The following is a 27,991-nucleotide window of genomic DNA, read 5'->3' as shown; positions in this document are numbered from 1 at the left end:
CAAAAAAAACGTCAACCTCATCCCCAATAAATAAACACAGTCCAAACGTGTGTGTGTGTGTGTCACTGTGAGAGGATGTGGGCTCATGCAGACAGAGGAGATGATGATGATGATGATGATGAAGATCCTCCTCTTCCTCAGTGAGCTTCAGAAGAGCATGCTCTGTCTCCTGTTGATCTTACCATGACCTAGAGTTTAGTACAACAACACAAAGACTTTGTTTAGAGAAACAAACAAACTTTATCACCTTGTTACAATAAACTAGGACAAACTTTACATCACGACTGAAGAAGACGTGGATCTGACAAAGACCTTTAAACACTGATCCAGAGTCCCAAATATAGGGATTTAAATGATTTAAAGTGGATTTTGCATAATATGAGACCTTCAAGTCATCAGGAAAATGTTTAGGGAACAATGTTTGTTGTTTTTCAGAGGTACTGCCCCCTGGTGGCTAAATGTACTTCCATCCTACATCCACTGCTTACTATTTTAAAGCAGAAGACTATGTCCAGGTATTATATAAAGTCTATGATAAGATCACTATATAATAACTATTTGTTTTAGATATTTAAAATGTTATTACACGCATGCTACATCACCATCTGTGATGGGGCCGTTTACAATGCATTATGGGAAATGTAGGACTTAGCAAAAGCTGCGTTGTGTAACATTTAGGAGGGTTCATAGGCAGATGTTGAATTTAAATATGTGGTTTGGTATTCACAGCCACAGATAGAGCATTAGAGGCGGCCATTTTGTGCCGATGTGCCGATCCTTTCTGCTATAATTATATAATAAACACTTTAGAAAGTGAAAAGTTGCTGAAAAGTTGTCCATTTGCTGCAATATGCAGTCTTACCATGAGAGGTCAGTCATTCTTACAACAACGACAACGCAAAATAAAAGTGTCTCTCGTGAGTCTCCAAACATCGTGGAGGTGAAAGATGACGTTTACAGTCATGATTGTGTGATTATTGACGGCTCACCTGACTCTGTGTACGAGGGGTTCCTGTAGCCGGGGTCTTTCTGCAGCTGCACTTCTTTTAATGTGAATATGGACACGGCTGAAACACAGAGGAGAGCTTCAGTCCACTGTAAGTAAACAACAACAACAACAACAACAACAACAACACAGACACATCCTCACTCTCGTGCAGACTGTGGACTCTGACTCCCAGCTGTCTGAAGTGAGGATGCTTCATGGCTTCTTCTGCTGAAATCCTCCTCTTAGACTCGTACTGTGTCGACAAAAGACAGACATAATAACGTGGTGAGCAGCTGAGTGTCTGACTGCACCCCCTGCTGCCCAACACTGGTACTGAAGGCTAAACACTCTGCCCAATCAGACACTATTCAGTGAACAAACTGAAAACACTCAAAGCTACATATTATTAAAGCTAATGCTAGCGACACAACATTTATAATAATCAATACATGATCAATTAAAAGAGTTCTTAAGAAGAAAAGTCGCATTTCAATTATTTGGAATTGAAAAACATGGATGTGATTGAGTTTATTTTAGAGATTAGAGATAATCTGGCTCCATGAATCTGACCAAGTGCATTCTGGGTAACGCAAAGGAAGTGAACACTCACTCTGAGAAAAGCCAGAAGCAGCTCGATGCCTTCACCATCCAGCCTAGGGAGGAGGGAAGGAAGGAAGGAGGGGAGGGAGGGAGGGAGGAAGGAAGGGAGGAAGGGAGGGTATGGGAGGGGAGGAAGGAAGGGAGGAAGGAAGGAAGGAAGGAAGGAAAGAAAGAGGGGAGGAAGGAAGGAGACAGTCATCACTGAAATGTTCCACACACAGACACAGACACGCACACACACACACACACACACACACACACACACACACACACACACACACACACACACACACACACACACACACCTGGGAGCATGGTTGATCAGTGGTTGTGGTTTATATTTGGTGAAGTTATAGGACTTGAAGTCGTCGATGGAGGAGATTCCTGTCCAGTTTTCCTCTGAAGGAGTTCCTACAGCAGAGACACAGACTCTTATACTTCTGTCAGTAAAAAAAAACATGTGGGTGAAGTGTTTTTGTTGCCGTGACGACAGACGTTTCTCACCCAAAAACCTGAAGATGAGATGGAGCTCGTCCTCCACCGTGGAGCCAGGGAACAGAGGCCGACCTGCAGCCATTTCATAGAATATACACCCAACACCCCTGCACACGCACACACACACACGCACACACACACACACACACGCACACACACACACTTTTAATTCAAAGTGAGAAATGAAAATCCTAAATCAGACAATTATACTGTTTATCATCAGGTCCTTTTTCAAGTCACTCATTCAAGATTTGGCTGATGGTGAAAACTCACTATGATCCATCTATGAGACCACTTCAACAAATACTGTCATTTCACCACAAATACTGTCATTTCACCACAAATACTGTCATTTCTTGGTTGAGGCCAAGTTTAAGGGCTGTATCACCCTCAATATTGAGATTTTCAGAGACCACCCTTGGGAGCAAGGGCTACCCAGAATGCATTGCGTGTTTAACAAAGATGGCGCCGAAAGCAGCGAAACGAGTGCGATACAAATGAAGTATTTTCTTTGTTAATAGAGATATAAAAATGATCTTAGTTTAGGCCCATATTATGGATTACTGACGTCATTGTTGCCTAACATTTATTTTTATTTGACCATCTTTTGTCAATAGTCGGCCGGTGTGGTTTACTTTTCAATAAGTCGTGGTGTGTGGTAACTGTCAGCTGAATATTTGTATGAGTATCATCTTATAACTAACTGACAACCTAATAACTTGACTGACAAACGGATCAGAATAAATAATCCTGATGTAAATGTCTTCTTCTTCTTCTTCTTTTTTGGAGTTGACAGACTGGACGCAGCTTTGGCGTTATTCTGCCCCCTACAGTCTGAAGACGTATCTGCATTTAAGGGGTGTCCCATTTCAAAGTGACAAAATAACCCTCAACACTTGGTTTTGAGGCCAGTTAAGATTAAGGGTTAAGATTAAGGGTTAAGATTGAGGGTTAAGATTGAGGGTTAAGATTAAGGGTTAAGATTAAGGGTTAAGATTGAGGGTTAAGATTAAGGGTTAAGATTAAGGGTTAAGATTAAGGGTTAAGATTGAGGGTTAAGATAGGGATTGGCCTGTTGTCAGAGTCTGGTGTGAGGTTCTCACCACATGTCGATCTGTGTTGAATACTCTGAGGATCCCAGCAGAACATCAGGAGGTCGGTACCAGAGCGTCACCACCTCGTTGGAGTAGGTTTTGGTCGGCACAGACTTGGCTCTGGCCAGACCTGACAGCAGCAAACAAAAGAAAGCAGCATGACGTCACAAAAGAGGAAGTGAAACACACATTGTGGAATAACAGGAAATAATAAACAGCCTTTTCCTTCCTTTAAGGACAAACGTCCACAGGACTAAAGACATCAGCAGCTCTGGTCCTCTTACCAAAATCAGCCAGTTTGAGTTCCCCTCTGTCATTGATGAGGAGGTTCTGAGGCTTCAGATCCCTGTGGAGAACCTTCCTCTTGTGACAATACGAGAGGCCTCGCAATATCTGGAACAAGAAGATCTGCAGGGACACGAAGAAAACATCCCTCAATATGATGTTATGTCTGTTATCGTCCATAAGAAGAAGCTTGTGCTCACCTTGACATTGTGCATGCTCATGATGTTCCCACAGTCGTCCATGTACTGTTTCAGGTCCTTGTCCTGCATGAGAAGACAACGCCATCAAACAGGAAGTAGATGCTAAACAAAAACGAGGACAACATCCTGACATCGTCTTGACTCTTTCCTTCAACACGAGCCTCATGATGCAGAAGACAGACTTTTACATCACTGACAAACACTGTGATGAGTCAAAGACAAACAGTTTATTATCACGTTCAGCTGCTGATGTGACGTGGAACAAAGACTCTGACTCACCAAGTACTCTGACTCACCAAGTACTCTGACAAGTACTCTGACTCACCAAGTACTCTGACAAGTACTCTGACTCACCAAGTACTCTGACTCACCAAGTACTCAGACTCACCAAGTACTCAGACTCACCAAGTACACTCTGACTCACCAAGTACTCAGACTCACCAAGTACTCAAACACCAGCGTGAGACTCTTGTCTGTGTGAATGATGTCGTGGAGCGTCACGATGTTGGCGTGTTTCAGGTCCTTCAGTAACGACACTGCAAAGACACACACGTTTACACACGTTTACACACATTTACACACGTTTACACACACGTTTACACACGTTTACGCACATTTACACACACGTTTACACACACGTTTACACACACGTTTACACACATGTTTACACACGTTTACACACACGTTTACACACACGTTTACACACATGTTTACACACGTTTACAAACACGTTTACACATATGTTTTCACACGTTTACAAACACGTTTACAAACATGTTTTCACACACGTTTACACACACGTTTACAAACACGTTTACACACACGTTTACACATATGTTTACACACGTTTACACACACGTTTACACACATGTTTACACACATGTTTACACACACGTTTACACACGTTAACACATGTTTACACACACGTTTACACACACGTTTACACACATGTTTACAGAAGGACAGGACTGAGACGACAGCAGCGTTACCTTCTCTGATGGCCGTGCACGGAGCTCCTTCCTCGTGCTCCAGCCTGATCTCCTTCAGCGCCACCAGGTTGTCCGTAAGCTTACTGCGCCCTTTGAATACTGTGGCGTATGTTCCCTGAAAGCAGCATGTGGTGATGATGTTACTAACATTTATAAAGAATAATAATCTTTAATCATTAACTTCAGGACTCACCTCTCCCAGTTTGTCCAGCTTAATATACGTCTCCAACTTCCCAAAGCCGATCTCTGACTGAGGTCGAGGCAGAAGTCAGGGTTAAGCAGAGGTTTAACCATCACTAAACACACACGTCTGTAAGGATGTGTGTTCAGGTATATGATATACACTCAATTACATTTTCCTGCTGACGAACAATAGAAATGGTCCCAAAGTCTGTGTCTTTGTGTTGAACAGTGGTGCAAAAACACAGATTAAGGTTAGTTACAGAGACACTGACACCAAACCTGACGAGTACAGTCAGTGTGGAAGATGACACACACACACACACACACACACACACACACACACACACACACTGACCAGTGAAGCTCTGCGTGAGCGTCTGCTCAGTGGTTGGTCAAATGATGGACTGCTGAGCTGCAGCTTCTCCAGATATCCATCAGGGATTCTGATGTCAGCTGGCAGAGACAGACGCTTGTTCAGGTCCTGTGACACACACACACACACACACACACACACACACACACACACACACACATTAAAACATATATTAATATATTAACACATAAAACACATAAAGAGGTCAGAAGTGAGACTCAAAGCTCTGACATCACTGTGGTTCGTTCTGAAGGAAACAGAAGAACTGATCACTGCTGCTTATCTCTACTCACTTTCACACACAGATTTAAAAGCTTTAGATTGTTCAGATGGACGTCGTTTCTTAGAAACATGAGGTAAAGGTTAGATCTTTAGAGCTGAAACTATTCATCCATTATTAATCCATTACTAAATGAATCGTCAACTATTTTGATCATCGATCAATCGTTTGAGGCTTTTTTCATGATTCAAACCAGATTTCTGATTGTTTCAGCTTCTTAAACCTGAATATTGACTGAGTTTCTTTGCTCCACATAAACAAAGAAATCACGTTCGAGAACATCGTCACGTTTGTTTTTAACATTTTCTGACATTTTATTTTTGACCAAACAATTCATTGAGAAAATAATCGACAGGTTAATGGATTAAAATAATCAATTAAATAATTGTTAGTTGCTGTTCTAAAGATCTTATTATCTTATCTAATCTTATCTGGTTAAAAACACACACACTGTTGATAGTGTTTGTGAGAGAGACACATAAGATTCAAAATGAGCAGTATATTGTTCTGCCAGCAGGGGGCAGGAGGCCTCCACCTTGAGAGCTTTCAGTGTAAAACTCCATGTTGACAAACTCATGAAAGATGAATATTATTAAGTGATTAAAACCTCTTTAAATCAACAGATTAAGACGTTTCTAAAGATTCAAACCATGATAAAACAGCTCATATCAATCACACACGTCTGTATTATTTCCTTCTGTCTGTTTTATCTAAGAGTCAAAGTCAGTTTATCATCTTTGTTTCAGTGAGCAGTAAAAAAGCTCAGTGCAGCCAGAGATACTACTGTAAAACACTGTGTTCATTTCAATGTTCATGTACTGTGATTATATACATTATATACATCTGTAAAGGAGAAAGAACAAAGGAGAGTCTTATCTCAGCATGTTGTCGAGGCAACACACACTAAACTGTATACTTATCAGCATCATGATGACCTGACATCAAGAACCCATTAGGGGATGAACGTCACCCTCCCCCCCGACCTCAACTCTGACTTAGATCTTCAGACAGAACGAGGAGGAGGTGAAGAGCAGTGTGTGTGTGTGTGTGTGTGTGTGTGTGTGTGTGTCTCTGACCTCCATGGAGATCCTCCGGTGGATCCTGTTCCTCAGACAGACTCCAGTTGGAGACTGAACTTCGTCAGATGAGGTTCCAGACGCCTGGTCGCTCTCTCCGTCTGATCCCATCTTCAAGTTCTCGTGAACAATATCTTTATAAGAGGCAAAAACAATGATATATAATAATAATAAATCAGTCTGCATGTGAGCATTTACTGAAGAACATTATGGATGAACACTACACCTAAGAAGAAACATGCATCTACTATATTAACTGATAATAACATGGTAAGAAGAATTTTGTCCTACAGAAAATTCAAAGAAATACATTATTACTATTATTGTTATACTTAAAGCTTAATAATGACAGGTCCACTGTTATAATTCATCTGTTTATTTATCAGATAAATAAACAGGTTATTCAACCAACATAAACACAACACAAACATAACAGACAACCCACAGTTGCTTCAGATGTTGTGTGATCTGTGTGTTTGGTGAAGTAAAGAAGACATTTTAACATTGATCATTTTGACTTCAGCCAAAGTTGGTAAGGTCATTTGCATAAACATACAGAGGAGAGTGAAACTGGGATGTAAGTCTTAATGTCACCACCATGTGACCTGCTGCACTGTACTCTGTTTATCAACTTTATAATGTTCTGCCTCATTAGGACCAGGTTTTGGTCTCCATGAGGACGACTGTCACTCTGTGGTGGTCTCCTCTCAGACTCACTCACACACACACACACACACACACACCTACACACACACCTACACACACACCTACACACACACACACACACACACACACACACACACACACACACACACACACACACACACACACACACACACACAGACACACACACACACACACACACACACACACACACACACACACACACACACACACACACACACACACACAGTTAATGAGTAGCCATGCTGAGAGACTCTCTATCATCACAGAGTCAGCACCTCCTCCACCTCCTCCTCCTCCTCCTCCTCCTCCTCCTACCATACACTCAGAGAAACAACTCTGTCAGCTTTCAGTGGATTATAATTATTCCATGACATGATAATCCAGATGATAATCCTTCTTCTTGAGGACCCTGAGGATCTGGCTCTGAGGATCTGGCTCTGAGGATCTGGCTCTGAGGATCTGGCTCTGAGGATCTGGCTCTGAGGACCCTGAGGATCTGGCTCTGAGGACTGAGGATCTGGCTCTGAGGACTCTGAGGATCTGGCTCTGAGGACTCTGAGGATCTGGCTCTGAGGACTCTGAGGATCTGGCTCTGAGGATCTGGCTCTGAGGACTCTGAGGATCTGGCTCTGAGGACTCTGAGGATCTGGCTCTGAGGACTCTGAGGATCTGGCTCTGAGGATCTGGCTCTGAGGACTCTGAGGATCTGGCTCTGAGGACTCTGAGGATCTGGCTCTGAGGACTCTGAGGATCTGGCTCTGAGGATCTGGCTCTGAGGACCCTGAGGATCTGGTAATGACCTTCAAGTGCAGTCTCCTTGCATTAATAATGAGGTGTTTTGCATATATTCATGTTAAGTGGTGGAACCGCTTTTGTTGTGGTGTTTTGAGTGAATCTAGTTCCAGGTCGTTTCGGCTCCTTTTACCAAGGGTCTAAAAATGTGAGGTTACTAAGCAACTCAGATCTGGGAGCTGCTATGGCGACTACTGTTGCTGCAGCTTCACTCATTTAATGAATCACACCAACGACAGAATAGATCTCCCTCACAGCAGCTCATTTAATAAACGAGTGAAGATAAAAGCTTGTTTCAGAGGAGACAAAAGCATGAAGTGACTTAAAAGACGTATTCTTGACATTTGTGACATCTCCATTAAAAACAATGTGAGATGATGTATTTATGCTTATAAATAACACTTCATCTAATTTCATATCCAGATGATGGCGCTACAGGAGGAACGGGGAGATTATTGAGCTATTGTTGTTGAGCTATTTCAGTCTGATCTATAAAGTCCTGTCACCATAAATAAATCCATGTCACGAGTAAAAATGGCTAAAAATAAGCTTCAGACGTATGAACAGCACTGGTCCTGAGCCTCAGGTCTATTTGTGGACAACAGTGTGATTGTGAAGTTTGTCTCATCAATGATTCCATGCTCCTGACCTGGACCTCTGTGTGAGAGCGTGGCTAGCTTGATTAGCATCGGCAGGTTGTGACAATTTACTTGGTTTAACAACATTGTGGCGTGCAGGTGTTTGTGCTCTGAACGACATCACAGTGTGGACACAAACAAACACATTACCTTAAAGGTCTCATATTATACCCTGTTTCTAACCTAGTTCCCTTGTGTCCTAATGAACTCGTCCATTTGATGCATTATCTTACCATGAACATCAGGTCCCTCCAACACAAAGATCACCTGTGAGCCCAAGACCACATGTTTGTGTCGTATTCCACTTTCTGAACGACATCTTCACAACGACTACATTCTGATTTTTAAAACCTTAACTTCTTCTGTACTTTCTGTCAATGAACACAGCACCAAGTCTTTCCCACCGAGGATCAATAAAGTATTTCTGATTATTGATTCCACTTTGATCATCTCCACCTTCTCACTCATATCAATGTTTCTTGGCTCACTTCAAAAATCTTCACATATTTCCCCTGGTTTTTGTGAAGTTTTCATTAATCCATCTGCGTCTATTGCTTCAACACATTCTTTCACGACCTGAACTTTTCCTTCACTTGTGTCCTACTTTCTCTTCCTCTCACATACCTCTACACTATCTCATGCTATTTCATATCTTTACTCGTCTTATCGAAGAAAACTCTTCCACTTCCACTCATCATTCCTTCATTTCTCTATAGCAGAACCCATGTTGTGTTCAGAGACCACAAAAGCAGAGTTCTGCTCTAACTCATAAGTCCATAACTGTTGTTTCTTAGTGAATCAGCACACAGCAGTGTGGTACATCAATGTCCTACTTTAATGTCCTGCTTTTAGACCCACGTCCCTCAAACTAGGCCAAGTTCCAGAGCGAGGCTAACCAGTGATTTAGTGCATCACTGAACACAGTGAAGAGAAGCAGCGATCAGGGTCAATATACAGCGTTTACTGATTAATATTAGTTAGTGCTGCTTACTAGAGATGTGAATCTTTGGGAGGCTCACGATTCAATTCAAAATCAATTCTCGATTCAAACGATTCTCGATTCAAAAACTGATTCAATGCATAGTGTGTTAAGGCAAATGATGTCATCAAAACAATAGAGTTTGTATAAGATAATGTGATAATGTGATCACACAAAGGCAAACTTAAGACAAAAGTTAACATTTATTCATTCAAAACATACATAAACTTACATAAATAAAAGCTTATGCTAGCTGCCTTTTTCTCCGAGAAGTTACAAAAGTAAACTGTACACAAATAACACAAACTGGTGTTTTGTGTAGTTTTCTAAACAGAAACTTTTTTTTAAATGTTTTTTGTTTGAAAATGGATTTTTGAAGTTTATGAATGGATTCAGAATGGTGGATGATTAGAATCTCCACCTCAAGTGTTTCTCTGCCGTCAAATCTGAGTCAACAGTGTGTTACAGTCATAGTGAAAGTCAGACATTTTGTGAGCAAGTATTTTGTACGTACTATTTCCTCTTTTGTGTAAGTATACATAAATGTAGTGGAATGCAAGTGTGTAACTGCATGATAGACACATTGGATAACAGCGAGCAGCACAGCTAGCAAACACAGTGCTAGCAGCACTGTGTTTGTTTTTACATCCGTCCCATGAATACAATGACATCCTGGGAAACTAACACTGTGAATCACTGCTAGTTTAACAACTTTGACAACAATGAAGACGAAGAGGTCAAACTTGTGCTTAAGAAGATGTTTTTAAAGTCTATGATCGCTGAGAATTCATCTGTAACGTCATAAGTCATGATGTCATGATGCCGACACTTAGCAAGTATAACATTCAGTGTGCTAGCATTGCTAATTAGCACCGACTGCCACAGACCCATTTAAAAGATCTTATTGTGGAGATGGAGTAAAAGTCATCTCAGTTCAAAGATCTAAATCAATAATTCAATTAAAGCTTAAATTACATTTACAACTCTCTGCACGACCTCTTTTCTTTCTCATTCAGTTACCATGAAGATTTAAATCACAACGACACAGCAAAGACAACGGATAGTTGGAACAAAGTAAATAAACCAAAGGAGCTGTAGATGCAGCAAATCTGAAAGGTTTGAGGATGAGGTCAGCAGAGAGCATGATGGGATCAGTGAGGTGAGGTCTCACTAAATGTTAGCATTAACTAAATGTTAGCACTAACTAAATGTTAGCACAAACTAAATGTTAGCACTAACTAAATGTTAGCACAAACTAAATGTTAGCACTTACTAAATGTAAGCACTAACTAAATGTTAGCACTAGCTAAATGTTAGCACAAACTAAATGTTAGCACTAACTAAATCATAGCACTAACTAAATGTTAGCACTAACTAAATGTTAGCACTAACTAAATCATAGCACTAACTAGATGTTAGCACGAGCTAAATGTAAGCACTAACTAAATGTTAGCACTAACTAAATCATAGCACTAACTAAATGTTAGCACAAACTAAATGTTAGCACTAACTAAATGTGAGCACTAGCTCAATGTTAGCACTAGCTAAATCATAGCTGCCAACGCTCACGCATTTGACTGACTTCTCACGCTCTCTCGCCACACCTCTGCACTAACCAAATGTTAGCACAAACTAAATGTTAGCACTGACCAAATGTTAGCACTAACTAAATGTTAGCTACGACACTGCACCTAATTAAAGTGTTTCCAGAAGCTGTGACTTTACTTGACTAAATATTGCAAAGGTCTAGACTGTGGTATATCATGATACACGCCCCCCCCCCCCCCCTCAGCTCTGATGCTGTACTGAATCATGGGGATGTTCTTCCCTCAGGATGGAGCTCAGCGCTGCAGACCAACACTCATGAATACTTTGACACAGGAAGCTGTCGTCCAGCTGTCGCTCCCACAGCGAGGAGGACGCTCAGGACCGTGACACACTTCCTGTTTGCTCCCGGACGCCATCTGCTCTGCTCGCACACTACTCACTTCCTTCCATCAGTGTGTGTGTGTGTGTGTGTCTCACCAAGTCGACTGCCATTACGTGGCATAGCCATGAAGGAGCCCAGGCTGCCTCCAATGACACTGTGTGGCCGACGGAGGGGAGGCTTCTTGAAGGATCCAGTGTACTGGTGCAGGAAGGAGTGCATGCTGTGGGAGGTGGGGGGGCGGCCGTTCCTCATGAAGGGCTCTGGAAAACAACAAGAAAACAACAAGAAAACAACAAGTAAACAACAAGTAAACAACAAGAAAAATGAACATTCTACAGCTGCATAACAAGAAACAAGAGCAAACACCAACTCGTCAGCTTTGTGTTTCTTCATGAGCAGAACACAGAAATCAGCTGACGGGGTTTTCATTCGTTATTGGTTCATTCATAAAAACATGTGAGTAACATTAAGGAAGCTTTATGTGTAACAACTGAAAATACAACCTCAAAGGTACGTCTGTATAAAGGAAGTCAGTCAGTAAACATCCTTTTGGTAAGCAAAGGTTAATCTGTGCTCCACCATCAAATGTCCACACTAATAAAGTTTTTTTGTCGTATCTGCACAGAATAATAATCCCACCTCTCTGTTGTGGGATTATTCACTTCTTGAAAACACGTTCTTTCCTTAATCTCCCAGGCTTGATTCATTCAGTCTGTGTTTCTGTGACTGTGTACGTTGTAATGTAAAGTTATTTGAATAAGGTCTTAAAAAAAATTAATAAAGAATTAATTATGAACTGTAATTAATTAATCTAATTAATCTCATTTTTAATCTCACCTAAAGATTGTTGAGAAAAGCCCTTCATGATTCATGATTACATTATTGTGGCCGATCAAAAGATTGATCTATAAAAAAAAAGTGTCTTTATAAAGTCATTTATTATTTTGACAAAGCCGTTTACATTCTGCTGTGTTATTGTCTCTAAATCATTAGAAAATACAAATAAACATCAGCTTCATATAATGTGCTGTAAGTAAACATGAACAAACAGGAAGTAGAAAGAATTTCTGAACAATACAACACTGATTTTTCTGCTTCAGAAAATAAAAAATAAATGAATCAGAGCCATCAATCACAGTGCTGTTAGCACGTATGACGATGATTTGTGTGGACAGAACGATCTAATGTCGCTCTGAAATGATCAATCAGACCAGGATTTGTTCCCAAAGCATGCTGGGAAGTGTAGTTCTTCATTAGAAGTGGTTTTGTTCCAGTGTAAATAACTTGTTTTGATAAACAGCAAAGGTAAGACAACATTTCTGCTTGTATTTCTTGAAAGTCAGTTGTTTTGCTCTTATTTTGGGGCTGGATCCATGAATCTTGTTCGTAGAGTGATAAAAATGATACCGTTAGAATCTGTAGATTCTCTGCTGTCCAGTCGACACGTTTTCTTTGTTTACATCATCACACTGACGCTCCGGTGACGCTTTTCAATGTGTGCGCTGTAACGTTTTTTCCGCTCCTGCTGTTTGATCCATCTGTGTTTTAACTGTTTTAACTGTTACTGAGGACATCAGTGAAGAAGAGATTAACGATTAAAAAACATAACGCGTTAATGATGACTGTAATTAATTAATCACAATTAACGGCATAATTTGACACCCTAATTGAGAAAAGGTTTGTACACAGCACACATGCTGTATCCACATCATCATCTTCATCTGCTCTGGACTGGTTTGTTTACTCTGCACAGACAACAGCTTTATCTCTGAAGAACTAAACATCACATTGTGAAAGTGAAATAGCTGAAGGAGCAGCTTCAACTCTGATGTTTGACAGCAGCTGTAAACACAGCTAAACTCAAGCTAAAACATGAGAGTAAGTAGCTCCACAGTTCTATAACCTGATAGAGTCCATTACAGCTCAACTCTCTGTCTCATCATAAATCCTCCTGACCTGCTACACACTGAAGCCTCTGTGTGGCGCTCTCTCTCTTACTTCCATCAGACCAGCACAGGAAGAAAGTGTAGAAATGTGAGCGGTGGAATTTCCTTCCCTGGTCTGAATGAACCACTGAGACGACGTAAACATCACCAACTGTGTCCAGACTTATTTAACTGTAACTGTAGTTCAGATGGTGACATTACATCATAACATCATAACATCTATGTGATTAAAAGACAGAAATGTTCTATGTTCTATGTCAAAGGGAGGTCAAAGGTCATCCAACACTGACCGTTGTCCTGAGTGCCGCCGTCCTCGATGGTCATCTGCTCGGCCAGTTCAGACAGGGACTCGTCGATGGTCTGACTGGAGCGCAGAGTTAGCGACAGGCGCTTCTTAAACCTCTTCATTTTCTCCATAGCAGAGACTGTAGAGCACAAAACACACACTTAATGATACACACACAGACTACTGCAAACAACATTAGTGTGTGTGTGTGTGTGTGTGTGTGTGCGTGTACAGACTCGAGAAACCTTCATTCTGTCCAAAATATCTCAGCTCATGAATAAAATCAAACTGCTTTTAATTCAATATTCAGTGACTCTGCGACTGCCTGAACACCACATGATGAGAGCATGAATAAAGCATGAATAAAGCATGAATAAAGCATGAATAAAGCATGACTATGACAGTCTTAAACACAGCTGTTATCACTCACACCACACATTTACACAATCACACACTGGAAAGACTGATAAACCCTGACTGGACGAAGACTGACTCAGATCAGTGTAAAGAAAACACACACACACACACGAGTGAGTTAGCATCCACGCAGCAGTCACCCAGGTCACAGGAAACACCTTGTTCAGTCCGCCTAAGGCCAGGCCCTGCTCATTGTGTGTGTGTGTGTGTGTGTGTGTGTGTGTGTGTAGGAAGTGCACTGAGGAAGCAGCAGCAGCAGAAATACCCGCCAACACCTCCTGACCCACAAAGTTTCCTCTGTCTCTGTTTCATTCTCTCTCTCAAGGTCATTATCTCACTTTATCCTCAGGAGACACCACCATCTGTCTGTATGCACACACACACACACACACACATGCACACACGCGCACACATACACACCACCTTCAACCCCTCATGCAACCTTTAAAACATACAAGTGCACATTTAATATTGTTGTATAGTTTATAACTACATTTAGTTAATATAGTGTGTGATTTATATTCATCTTTTTTATTGTTTGTTTGACACCAGTTTCACCAAAGCAAATTCCCTGCATGGATTCAAGCAAACGTGGAAATAAACCTGATTCTGATTTGATTATCAGCACTTCAATACTTTTTAAAAATGTTTTTACCACCACACAATAGCACATATTATCTAAGCTAATGTGACCGATGACTGTGTTAACACAGTGTGTTATAATCTAATGTAGACATGTGACAGAGGTAAGTATATTTAAATGAAACAAACAGTGATTCCAGATGATTTTAAAGCAGCCTGGTCAGTCAAGTAAAAACACTTCTACTGCTGATTATCAAGCAGGTTAAAAAACAACAAACACATAGGAAATTAGCAAAGCTAATCAGCTGACAAGCATGAGACTGAAACTCTGCATTCACTGTTCACTGACTTTAGGCTCAGTCTTGTGACTTGTCATTTACTTAAAGGCGCCATATGTAAGAATGTGGCCAAATACAGTTACTATACTCAAATTCAAAATACAGAGGTCTTTTAGGTCTGGTTTTCTGACGTAACTGGCAACCCGTGGTTGCTCTGCAGCTGAGACTCTACTGACTGCAATGATTGGTAGACGGCGGTAGGTGGCGCCACATGACGCCAAAACATGATTTCAAAACATAAACAGGATTTGCAGTCTGCAAAATATATTTTTTAATGCAAATATTTTGTCTGTACTGTTGTTGTTGGTGAGTTCAGTTTGTTATATGAACATTATTCCTGAGTCTCTGTGACATATTAGGAGGATTTTATCATTTATTACATAATGCACCTTTAACTTATGTCCATTTTTCACTAAAGCCGTCACACACACACACACACACACACACACACACACACACACACACACACACACACACACACACACACACACACACACACACACACACACACACACACACACACACACAGTTTGTCTCCTTTACAGAGGAGTTTTATCTCTGCAGCAAACCAAAACAAAGGGACTCATGTGACACGTGTGTGTGTGGGTGGGTGGGTGTGTGTGTGTGTGTGTGTGTGTGTGTTGAGCATGAGGCACATGAGTGATGTGAACCAATGATTTTCTCTCTTCTTTTCTCTCAGCATTCCCAGAAAATGTCTTGCACACACACACACACACACACACACACACACACACACACACACACACACACACACACACACACACACACACACACACACACACACACACACACACACACACACACACACACACACACACACACACACACACACACACACACACACACACACACACACACACACACACACACACACACACACACACACACACACACACACACACACACACTTTGACCCACATTCCCAACAACCCCCACTCCATCATTCCTATGCACTCTGCTGGATGCCTTCCAAATGCATTGTGGGTATTGTGGAGGAGAGAACTTCAAAGGGCGAGCGAGGAGGAAAGACAATGTGACAGTGGATGAAGGCTATGATGATGATGTCATACATCATATGCTCTCTCTCTCTCTCTCTTTTCTACTTCCTTTCCTAGTTTTCCACTCTTCCTCTCTCTCTTCTTTTTTCCAGTGCAGGAGTGAAGTAATGTGAGGAAAACACTGGTGGGTGAGAGAGAGAGAGAGAGAGGATGAGGAAGAGGAAGGAGCAGCAGAGAGAAAGTGACTGGAGCCATAATGGTGTCTTTGTGTTTGCTCAAGAGCCATGAAATCACAGAGTGACTGCAACCATGTACAGTACTGCTTAGTACTGCTTAGTACTGCTTAGTACTGCTGAGTACTGCTGAGTACTGCTTAGTACTGCTGAGTACTGCTGAGTACTGCTTAGTACTGCTTAGAGAGCCACAACAAAGGCTCTGGTGGAGATCCAGATAGTGGAGTTCTTCTAAAGTGTGGTTGTACCAGGTCCTGACAGATCATCAGCACAACAACACAGATCCTGGACCAGAGCCAGTCATGACCAACACAACCTGAAGGTTAGGGTCAGGTTTGGATAATCGTCAGGTTCAGGTGTAGTTTTAGTGTATCTGGACGCAAAAGGAGATCATTCAAATTATTTGTTCATTGCTTTATTGAAAATAAGGCGTAATCAATTCACCAGATAAAATAGAAGCTAGTTTTACTGTTTACGACAGCAGACGGTTTGCAGCACAGGTCGTTGAAGACGTACACAGTGGATGCTCAGAATAAAGCAAATCCAGCTGGTGTTAAAGTTTGTTTGTAATTAAACATTTTATTTAATTATAACGTACTGTAAATGCCCCCAAACACTGTGTTCCCAAAAACTAACACTTAGACTCACTTTACTTTACGATTTTAGCGACAGCACGAACTCTGTGTAAAGACAATTCCCGCTGTCTTCAAATTTCCTCCCGACAACTTCAAAGTGCGTATAAAGAGAACGCGTCGGGCTCGCGACAGCGGGAGGTCAGGGTTTAGGCGATTAGCATATAGCGCGCGTTAATTAGCATTTGTGCGGGACTTTTGTTCCAAAAAAAAGGAGGTGAAGGAGGGCGCTGTACGCTGTACGTGGAGAACCTCCTAAACCAAGTGCCTGATCAGTATCTGGAGGAGGACGAGATCCAGAAGAAGTAGCTGGAGACCTACGTAAGACAAGATGGCCGACGTAAAAATGCAACAGCGGATGCGGGAGGTCGGCTACGATCGTACAGTCGAGCAAGTAAAGAGGAAAGTTGTAAGCGCCGCGGGTGTCCTGTCCAGACGTCTAAAGACGTGGAAAAGCGTAATGTAAAGTGAGCCTAAGTCATAGAACCCAAACAGAGAAGATGTGGAGGGTTTAAGTTCAAATGTCGTCTCAATAATGAACTACAAGGTCACACAGTTGACGTCGTCTGGTGACAAATGAAAGAGCTCCATTGTCCAAATTAAAAACACAACAATGAACCACAGCTTCACACCAGCTCACATGTTTGAGCACAAAGAACACACAACAAGAACCTTCTGGAAACATTCTGTCACCATTAGCAGCAGTTTGTGATGTTTGACTCATCAGATCAGCACCAAACGTCCTCCACGTCTTTGGATCGACTGTGTCTCCCACGTTCACCAGCACACAATGGACATCACAGTTTGGACTGAACCATGTGACAAACGGGCCAATCAGAGCAGAGCATGAAAGACAAAGACAAAAAGAGAAGCTGGAGGGCTAAAGGTGAGCGAGTACAGGTGTTTACGTCTGATTATCCTGCATTTACATGCACGCTGAATGTGTAAAAACCTGTATTTAAGAATCCATTTCCTAGTTTTTGTGAAATGCGTGAGTCTTAGGTCCTGTGGTCATACAGTTTACAACCCAGTGAGGAGGAACATTCCATTATCTAACTTGAAATCCAAAAACATTACCTACAGCCTTGTTACATAACGATTAGCGCCGCCGTCGTCGCCTTCAAGCACCAAACTGAGCTGAAGCCGAGCGAGCAGAGTGTGAACAGAGCATCAGTGCTGCAACGTGGGTGACGTCCAATGAAAGAGCCTTTGTTTTTAAAAAAGAGCTGAAATAACCCTGTGTGTGTGAGCGCACAAAAGGCTCCAATGTTAATATATAAATATAATATATATACATAACAAACAACAGGAAGAGAAAAGGAAGAAAGGGAGGATCTCCATGAGCTTTTTCAGGAGAGTTTTAAAGCAGACCTAGAACAGAAGTTCCTATTAACGCTGTTTTTTAGTGTCTATCTGCGTCATTACCTTGTTTAAGAAGACCTGAAGGTTCTAAACAAACACTCAGCTAGGTTCATCCTCAGCACCAAAATATACACAAGAATCTAAGAGTATCAATCAAGTACTGATCATACCATCCTTTTGTATTTTTCATAAACATTCACAAAGCAGCAGCTATCACGGTGTTAACCTAGTTCTCTGGTGTTAACCTAGTTCTCTGGTGTTAACCTAGTTCTCTGGTGTTAACCTAGTTCTCTGGTGTTAACCTAGTTCTCTGGTGTTAACATAGTTCTCTGGTGTTAACCTAGTTCTCTGGTGTTAACATAGTTCTCTGGTGTTAACATAGTTCTCTGGTGATGTGTGAAGTTTGGCCTGGTACATTATTTGGAATGACAAGGAGAATGATTTTAAAGAGTATTTTTATAGTTCATGGATGACATGATGTTACCTTACTTATATATATATATGTATATATATATATATACTGCCCTCACCACAACCCAGGCTCAGCTTTTCACTCACCTGCTTCACATATCATCAAATCACACAATCTACCATGCAAGTCTGTGCTTAATGTCATTATCTGCAAACCATGGGCATAAAGGAAAAGTGAAGGGGCTGAAAACAGACGTTTAACAAGAAGAAGAAGAAGAAGAAGAAGAAGAAGAAGAAGAAGAAGAAGAAGAAGAAGAAGAAGAGCACTGAGGGTTTAATGATGAAAGAATGAAGATAGAGCTGGAGGAGAGGAAACAGAGCAGGAGGGAAGATGATATTTTTAGCTATAAAGGCTGTGCTGTCTCTGTTCAACACACACACACACACACACACACACACACACACACACACACACACACACACACACACACACACACACACACACACACACACACACACACACACACACACACACACACACACACACACACACACACACACACACACACACACACACAAACACACACACACACACACTTCAGTGTCATCTGTTTGAAACAAGAACAGGGTGAGGCTTTAAAGACACAAACATGCTGGTTAAACGGTTTACTGTTCCTGTGTGTGCGTGTGTTTGTTTAGGTGTGTGTGTTTTGGTGTGTTTAGGTGTGTGTGTGTGTGTGTGTTAGCTTGAGGTCAGCCCAAATGCAATAATCTTCATTTATCTTCCAATTACACAGCAAAGCCTGTGTAATTAAGCCAGCAGGTTAGACCATCCTCTTATCAGTTATTCTCACCATCAATGTCATTAATCCACACACACGCGCACACACACACACACACACACACACACACACACACACACACACACACACACAGTACATGTGTGAGTAAATGCTGTGTGTGAGAGACAGCAGATTCTTTGTTAAAGCTAATGCACTAATCAATATTTCCATACAAATGAATGATGTCATGTGACACAGTGACCAATCAAGAGGGAAATATCAAACAAAACTGTTTAAAGGCGCCATATGTAAGAATGTGGCCAAAAACAGTTACTACATTCAAATTCAAAATACTGAGGTCTTTTAGGTTTGGTTTTCTGACCTAACTGTTTCAACCCGTGGTTGCTCGGTAGCTGAGACTCTACTGACTGCAATGATTGGTAGACGGCGGTAGGTGGCGCCACATGACGCCAAAACATGATTTCAAAACATAAACATGATTTTCAGTCTGCAAAATATTTTTTTTAATGCAAATATTTAGTCTGTATTGTTGTTGTTGGTGAGTTCAGTTTGTTATGAACATTATTCCTGAGTCTCTGTGACATATTAGGAGGATTTTAACATTTATTACATAATGCACCTTTAAAGCTTCAGTATGCAACAGGCTCTAGGAATAGTACTAAAATAACTCAGCCCTATTGTTGCACTTTTTGGTTCCCTTCCCTTCTCAAAATCAAGCCTGACTCGAGCCTGATTTAAACCCGACAATGTTTTAATACGTGAGCAGTAAATGTAGAGAGACGTCCACGTCCTGCCCACAGGGGGCGCTGGTTGTACCTGCTGCCACAGTCTAATATACAACAACAACAGAGCCGCTGAGATACACTTCCGTGAACGCACATATTGCCAATGACGATACGCTTCCTGGTTTTACACCTTCACACAATACGATGTGCTGTAACATAACCTATATTACGCTAACACGCTAACAAATGCTTGATCAAGGGCCTGAAATATGGGGCAGGTCAGGCAGAGAATTTACACTCTACCCAGAGCTATCGTTACAAACGATAACACACTGTACCAAAGTACAACCGTACTGTGATGGAAACACAGCATTACTCTTGAAACTTGATCCTTTTTTGATTTTAAGGTTTTCAAATATGTTTTAGCTCCACATCAAATGTTTTATGGTGATGATTCTGTGATGATTTTGAGGAAATGAACCTGTGGAAACATCATTCTGAGAGAGACTTCACTGCTGCACTCTCCCTCTTCAGATGACAGCTCACTGTATACAGTTACTGTGTTTGTATAGTGAAAGTGGTCGTTATCTCACTCTGTCTGCAACACAAGAGAGGCAGGCTGCTGTTGTTGTTGTTGTTGTTTGACACATGGACAGTGTCCTGTTTACTGTATCATAAAGAAAATGATCCTATACAAAGAAATGCAGAGTGTTCTCTGTTCAGATCGTTGCCTCTTTGCTTGTATTGTGTCTGACTACGTTGTGTTTTGCACAGTCTAACAGTGAGCTGTAAATACACAGCTATAATTCAGTCTGTGACGCTGTTGTTTGCATGTCATGTTTACACAGGGTTTTGGCTCTGTTTTGTGGCTTAAAGAAACTTTGTATTTATCATAATTATTATCATAAAGTGTCATTTGTCATTTTGTGAGATAAAACTCTCCTGCTTCAGCCACAGTCATCACACAGTTCACCTCCTAACGTTGTGTTTGTGTAATCAACAGCCACACTCTGCTCTGTCTCGTCATAACCACACACAACAACACACACACACACAACAATATATTTCCCTGTGTTTTCATGTGCTCGATGAATCACGTTCCCGTGACACCGAATCCATATTGATCCAAATATCAAACAACGTCGACGCTTTATTTTGAAAAACTGCACAAAAATGACAAAACCAATTCCTGTTTTGTTGACATGAGCGACCTTCAGAGCCGGGTCAGATTATTCAAAAATGCTTTCAGACACAAAAGAGATGGATTTTTGTAATTGGATTAAAAAATGTATTTAGAACAGATTCATTTGTGAGATACTTTGAAGTCAAACAATGAACAGATTGAACATTATACTAAATAAAACACATCTTTGGTTTAAACGGGTTATAAACCTGGAGCAGTTATCTACTGTATACATCAAAACATCATTTACCACTTTATTCTGTTTGTCAGCGGAGGACGACGTTCTTCACTCCAGTGGAGTTAGAAATATTAATGCGCTCATACAGTGAGTTTGAGAAAGTTTTTAGAAGGAAGCACAAAGTTAGGTTCATCAATTAAACTGGTTGAGTTTGTTTTCTTTTTGTTCACACACAGCTCTAAGGATGTGAAGATAAAGGTTTTTACACAGACTACAGACATGACACCTATCACCACTCACGGACTGTACCATTGTATTAATCTGATTAGACCAGATTACTGGAGCGTGTGCAAACGTCCCTGACCTTTAGATAATACTTATGCTAAGAAGTTGCATGAGATATATTCATATACATGTTGACGAGGAGCATTTTGTCTCATTGAAATAGAGATTCATTAACAAACAACAACACTTGACCCATCTCGAGTGTCTGTGGTTCAAGTGTTGGGACGACTTCCTGTTTATCTACTTTCATCATCATTCAGAGTCAACATGTTTACTGCTGTTTATTTTTACTCAGTAACAGATAGGATTTATAAAGTAACAAAGTACAATACTTGAGTCAATACGTACTCAAGTAAAGTACAAAATCCTGATTTTAAATTGTACTTAAAAAACACAAAATACACAAAAAAAGTATTCAATACAGTAACTTGAGTAAATGTATTTCGTTACTTTCCACCTCTGACTCTATGTAAACAGTATTCATAGTCATTTCCTCATGATTGTGTGTGTGCGTCTGTCTGTGCGATGAATATTTCACCAAGTTCACTGTTAAATGACACCAGCACTTTGTGTGTGTGTGTGTGTGTGTGTGTGTGTTCTCCGTCGTCTCCGACTGCACAAAATATTTGGAAATTGTCCGTCAAGGGACAACGGAGACGACAAGAGCTGTGATTGGTCGTCAGGACAGGCCGAGCTAAAGCTGCTCTGCTGATCACCGCCGACAACGTCGCTACCAAACTTTAAATCTGTCACATCTTAACACACACATCACATGTTTAGACTCTAAATGGATCATTTATCTCCTCAAATATTTATTCCAGGTGAGAAAGGGCCACTGTTTCAACAACAACAGTCTTTCTCTCTCACTGTAGCCAGAAGCACAACAACCTTGTGCAGCGACCCCTACTGATCGGGCGGAAAATTGCAGTACGTATCCGTCACCACGACGTAGTATAAAGGCTGGAGGCGTCTCCGTGGTTACGCAGTCGGAGAAGTATAATGTGGCCTTAACAATGACATCGGCTAAGCTCCAGTTTATGAGCCTGCCCTGCTCACCTGACAACCAAACACAACCTAACACAACCCTTCATACACACACACACACACACACACACACACGTGTGCACACACCTGGCAAAGCACGACAGGACAGTTTATCCTGGGGTAAGTGGACAGGGCAGGACGCCAAAAACATACAGGAACAACCACAGAGTGTACACCTCTGTGTGTGTGTGTGTGTGTGTGTGTGTGTGTGTGTGTGTGTGTGTGAGAGAGAGAGGTTAGCTGTGTTCAGTTACACACACACAGGCTCAATAATAATATACATTACTGTGCAAAAGTTTCAGGCACCACCAGTTGTTTTTTTCTGTCAAATTCTGTGATCTTTATATATACATAAACATATACATATATATACATATGTATATATATGTATATGTATATATATATATATACATATGTGTATATATATATATACATACACATACACATATGTATATGTATATACATGTGTATGTAAAGCTCGAGCATGTCTTGAATAAACCTGGCGTAACTAAGTGAAATAGAAATAATCCTCCTCTGACTTCTGCACAGTACTGTGTATATGCAAATATACATGTTTAAGTACTGTACATCAATATAATGTTTATGATGAGTGAAATGCTTCTATATTTAATCAAGTGTTGTTTTCTGTCCATAAAAAACACAATTTACTGGTTTCTTCAACTTCCCTGACATTTGATTGAGCATCTTAATTATTGTCATTATCAATGTAATAAAACACGTGTGTGTGTGTGTGTGTGTGTAGGATGGACACAAAGCTGTATCCACATAAACATCATGACTGTTTTCAAAGATCACACAAAGTCACCAAGAGTCTGCACCTCTGTGTGTGTGTGTGTGTGTGTGTGTGTGTGTGTGTGTGTGTGTGTGTGTGTGTGTGTGTGTGTGTGAGAGACTGAACTCAAATCACTCCACATTCCTTTCATGGCTCACATAACTGTCCTCATCTGTGTGTGTGTGTGTGTGTGTGTGTGTGTGTGTGTGTGTGTGTGTGTGTGTGTGTGTGTGTGTGTGTGTGTGTGTGTGTGGGTGTGTGTGTGTGTGTGTGTGTGTGTGTGTGAGCTGCACCCTCTCCACACTAACATTCTGAAGCCCTAGAATTAGCCAGACCCTAAAAAAGCCCAATAATAACTACTTCAGCTCCATGATGACGCCCACCCTGAGGCAGAGGCACTCGCACACACACTGAGCTCTAATCACACACACACATTCCACCACACACACAAGTACAGACCGTATTCACACACATTTTGTACACACATATCACACACACGTCTGATCAATAAAACCAGTTGGTGTTATATAAAGACAGACAGAGCAGACTGCTGCCTGGTCGTCAATAGCAACAGTGTTTTGGAGGGTAACCATCAGTACATGCAGTCAGCGCTGCTGCACGGCATGATGGGAAATCACCACAGTAATGACACCTCACCATTCTGCAGACAGAACACAGATAATGTGCTTCATCACTGTGTCAACAGCGTACTTAAGGATGGAGACTCTTTAGATTAGAACAGATGATTAAATGATTGTTCATTTATCTGCTGCATCACAGTTGTTATCACAAAACTATCAATATTCAAGTAATCTGTCAATGACTTGTTTCCTTGGTGTTTCCTAAATCTTAAAACAATGACGTTTGAATGATGTCTTTGTTTTATGGAGCAAAGACACCAGAACATCTTCACATGAAGGAAGCTGAGGTTTCTTTATGTTATTTAAAGGGTTTAAAGCCTGTTTGGTCTTTGTCAACAGAAATGATGTGACAAGCAAAACTATCAGACCTAAGTGAGGGAATGTTTGTGTGTATACAGAGGTAAAGCAGCGGCGAGTGGGGACAAGAATCTATCCCATCAAACTGTTAGCTAGTTACTTTTAGTTAGTTAACGCACGTTAATGCGCGGAAACACGCGCATGACGTCATGTTTACGTGACGCGACACCGGAGTCCAGGCACCGTTTGCCAGTTAGCTCCGTTAGCTCCTTTTAGCACAGTTAGCGTTAGCCTACAGTGGAACTGGAGCGGTCTGTTTATTAAAGGAAAAGAGCGTCGCTAACAAATAACCAGCGTACCTGTGTACTGTGTATGTGTGACTCTGTTTTTAAACTTTAGCGTTACTTTAGATTAGATAGATAACGTTGACGCAGTAACGTGACAGCACTAAAAATATCCAATGAAATCTCATTCGTTGAAACGTTAATGTTTTAAAGGGACCTTCAGATACAGCTGACACTAAGATTCTAACTGACCATCCTTTTCCAGGCCGTCATCATCTTCATCTTCATCCTCATCATCATCATCATCATCATCATCCTAATCCTCTGACTGGTTTTTGAAAGAAGATGCCAAAGAGAACCAGGTTTAAACTCAACCAAATAGTTGACAAGAGTAAAAGACAAAAACACATTGATGATGTCTTATACAATAGTGACCTGCACCGTGCCCAACCACAGATCTGTTGCTAGGCAACAGCTGACGGGGTGAGAGGAGAGACTCTGAAGACCAGACCTGGACTTCCTGCATGGCTCATGAAAGCTGCACAGAGTCTTCTGAAGGACGTGACCTCTGATTTAGGACAGTTTGTTAGGATTCAATGACTCTGACCCACTGACGCACTGACCCACTGACCTACTGACCTACTGACATTCAGACACAACAAAGTCAAACTTATCACACAACTGTAAGACCTGAGAGACACATCTTCATCATCATCATCACTGCGAGAAGAAAAGCTGTGTGTACGTGTCTCTCTGTTCACCAACTCACTTCCCTGCTGTGTTTTTGTATAATATCACAGTTTAAAGAGTCAAGATGTCCTTTTACCTCACAACACTGTCCATAACATCACAGTTTAAAGAGTCAAGATTTTCTTTTACTTCACAACACTGTCCATAATATCACAGTTTGCAGGCTGATAACAGAATTGTGTTGATTTACCAAACAGAACACTTTAATATGTGATATAGAGATTTCAGTGAGTTCATAGACTCTTTCCTGTCTTCAGGAGACATTGAGTCTCATGACTTGTTTGGACACAACTTGATGGTCACTTGTGTCAGAGCAGACCACAGACACAGTGACTTCCTGGTCTTCAATAACCCGCCACATTCTTTGGGTTAATCTGTCAGACGTCTGATGCAGTTCTACAGTCTCTGTCTGCAGAAGTTACCAAGAGTATTTAGTTTGGGTAAGTTTTGATCATGAACATTAACTTACAAAGTACACGTTTCTCCTCTCATATTCAGGCAGAAGTTGTCCATAGAGTCCATTAGTTAGTGACCTCTAATGGTGAGAGCACAAACTACGACCATAAGAGCATCAGTGAACTACGGTGGCCTTTGAAAACCAGTAAAGATGCAATCGCTTTATTTTTCTATCACAACTCAATTCTCTCCCAGTTCCTCCTCCTTTGTTGATTTATCCATCAGGTTTATTAGCGAAGTTTATTTTTTCCCAGTTAGCTTCTGCTCCATTCAGGGCGTTCTAGAAACATTTATAACTGACTATTTTAACTATAAATCTGCTATTCACTACAAAAACATATTAAAGAGTGGTACAGTCACTTTAAACGCTCTTAATGCTTTATCACTCAGTGCAGTGATAGAAAGAATTCTTTCTACTTCAGTCAATAGCTTATTTGTGTAGCATCTATTAGCACAAGGCGGCCGCGAGCGTTTAGTTACATGTTTGCAGAACTGATCAATTTAAGAGATTTGATGAAGCTGCTTTTAAACTCAACACCTGTTACATCGATCCATCGTCAGTGTTGAACTTTACAAAGGTCTTTGAATGCATCATCTGGTCCTCTTAGCTCAACACACTGTGAACCTCGCATTACTTTCACTAGGTCTCATGCACTAGACTGCTGAATGAATCCCATCCCTGCACACTGGACCATACCATTACTGAGGAGGGCATAGATAGTAGGTGAAGACAAATGTTATCACAACAACAGTGAAACATGGCTGTGTACGGTGAATGGTGTATGTGGTGTTAGTTAAATGAATCTTAAATCAGTGACGTATGTTTCACAGAGAACTGATATTATTTACATTTGTATTTAAAGGCTAATGTCACAGCTGACAGTAGCTAATGTACACAGGAAATGATGTAAACAAACAAAACCTAAGGCTTTTACTTTGGAAAGATGTGTCACAGTATTGGGTGAGAGAACCCTGATGGTAGTTTTACAGTAGAACACAGGAGAACACACACAGGAGAACACACACACACACACGCACACACACACACAGGAGAACACGCAGGAGAACACACAATAGAACACACACAGGAGAACACAGTAAGGAGAACACACACAGTAGAACACACAGTAGAACACACAAAGTAGAACCCACACAGTAGAACAAACACACACACAGTAAAACACACATTAGAACACACACACACACAGTAGAACACACAAACACACACAGTAGAACACACATTAGAACACACACACAGTAGAACACACATTAGAACACACACACAGTAGAAAACACACACACACACACACACACACACACACACACACAGTAGAACAGAGTGTTTCCTCTCTGTTGTCATTTTCCACACACACATTCCCTCATGGTTCAGTCCGAGTCCTTCCCATTGAAACACCATGTAACTCGGCGGAGTCCATTATCGGACGTTAAAGGCCGTAAAGAAAGGGACGTTTACCTGTAAACGGTGGATCCGTGTTCCGGAGGCGACTCTCCGGAGCTGCCAGGCCCGGATGCTGCCCTCCTCCTCCGCTTTATCCGCCCACAGAAGGAAGCTCAAACACCGCTTGTTTTTCCGACAGAGAAATAAAATGTGGATAAAAACACTCGCCCACACTCAGCGTCAGCGGTGACCGCCGTGGAGACACCGTGGAGCCGCCGCTTCAGCCCGGAACCTCCGTGACACAGAGTCCGTGTCTTCGTCGTTCGTGAGTCGTTGAA

At 41.3% G+C, this 27,991-nt stretch overlaps 1 protein-coding gene across 1 annotated transcript; it reads right to left on the bottom strand.

Annotated features, from left to right (window-relative positions):
• Nucleotides 1-24: 24 nt before the first annotated feature.
• LOC310938629 (cyclin-dependent kinase 17) lies at nucleotides 25-27,823 on the bottom strand. The gene is made up of 17 exons (XM_083903169.1): nucleotides 27,729-27,823; nucleotides 13,826-13,960; nucleotides 11,685-11,849; nucleotides 6,564-6,697; nucleotides 5,190-5,315; nucleotides 4,845-4,901; nucleotides 4,652-4,766; nucleotides 4,104-4,198; nucleotides 3,663-3,725; nucleotides 3,462-3,585; nucleotides 3,187-3,307; nucleotides 2,093-2,190; nucleotides 1,894-1,999; nucleotides 1,599-1,641; nucleotides 1,151-1,241; nucleotides 990-1,067; nucleotides 25-188 (listed from the first exon to the last, which is right to left on the bottom strand). Exons 2-17 carry the CDS (start codon nucleotides 13,950-13,952, stop codon nucleotides 148-150), a joined length of 1,584 nt encoding a protein of 527 aa, XP_083759295.1. The 5' UTR covers nucleotides 13,953-13,960; nucleotides 27,729-27,823; the 3' UTR covers nucleotides 25-147.
• Nucleotides 27,824-27,991: the final 168 nt, after the last annotated feature.

The sequence above is a fragment of the Microchirus variegatus genome, assembly GCF_963457635.1.
Source record: "Microchirus variegatus genome assembly, chromosome: 16".
Taxonomy (NCBI): domain Eukaryota; kingdom Metazoa; phylum Chordata; class Actinopteri; order Pleuronectiformes; family Soleidae; genus Microchirus; species Microchirus variegatus.
Note: the sequence above shows the minus strand (reverse complement) of the source record. Positions and strands in the feature narration are given on the sequence as shown.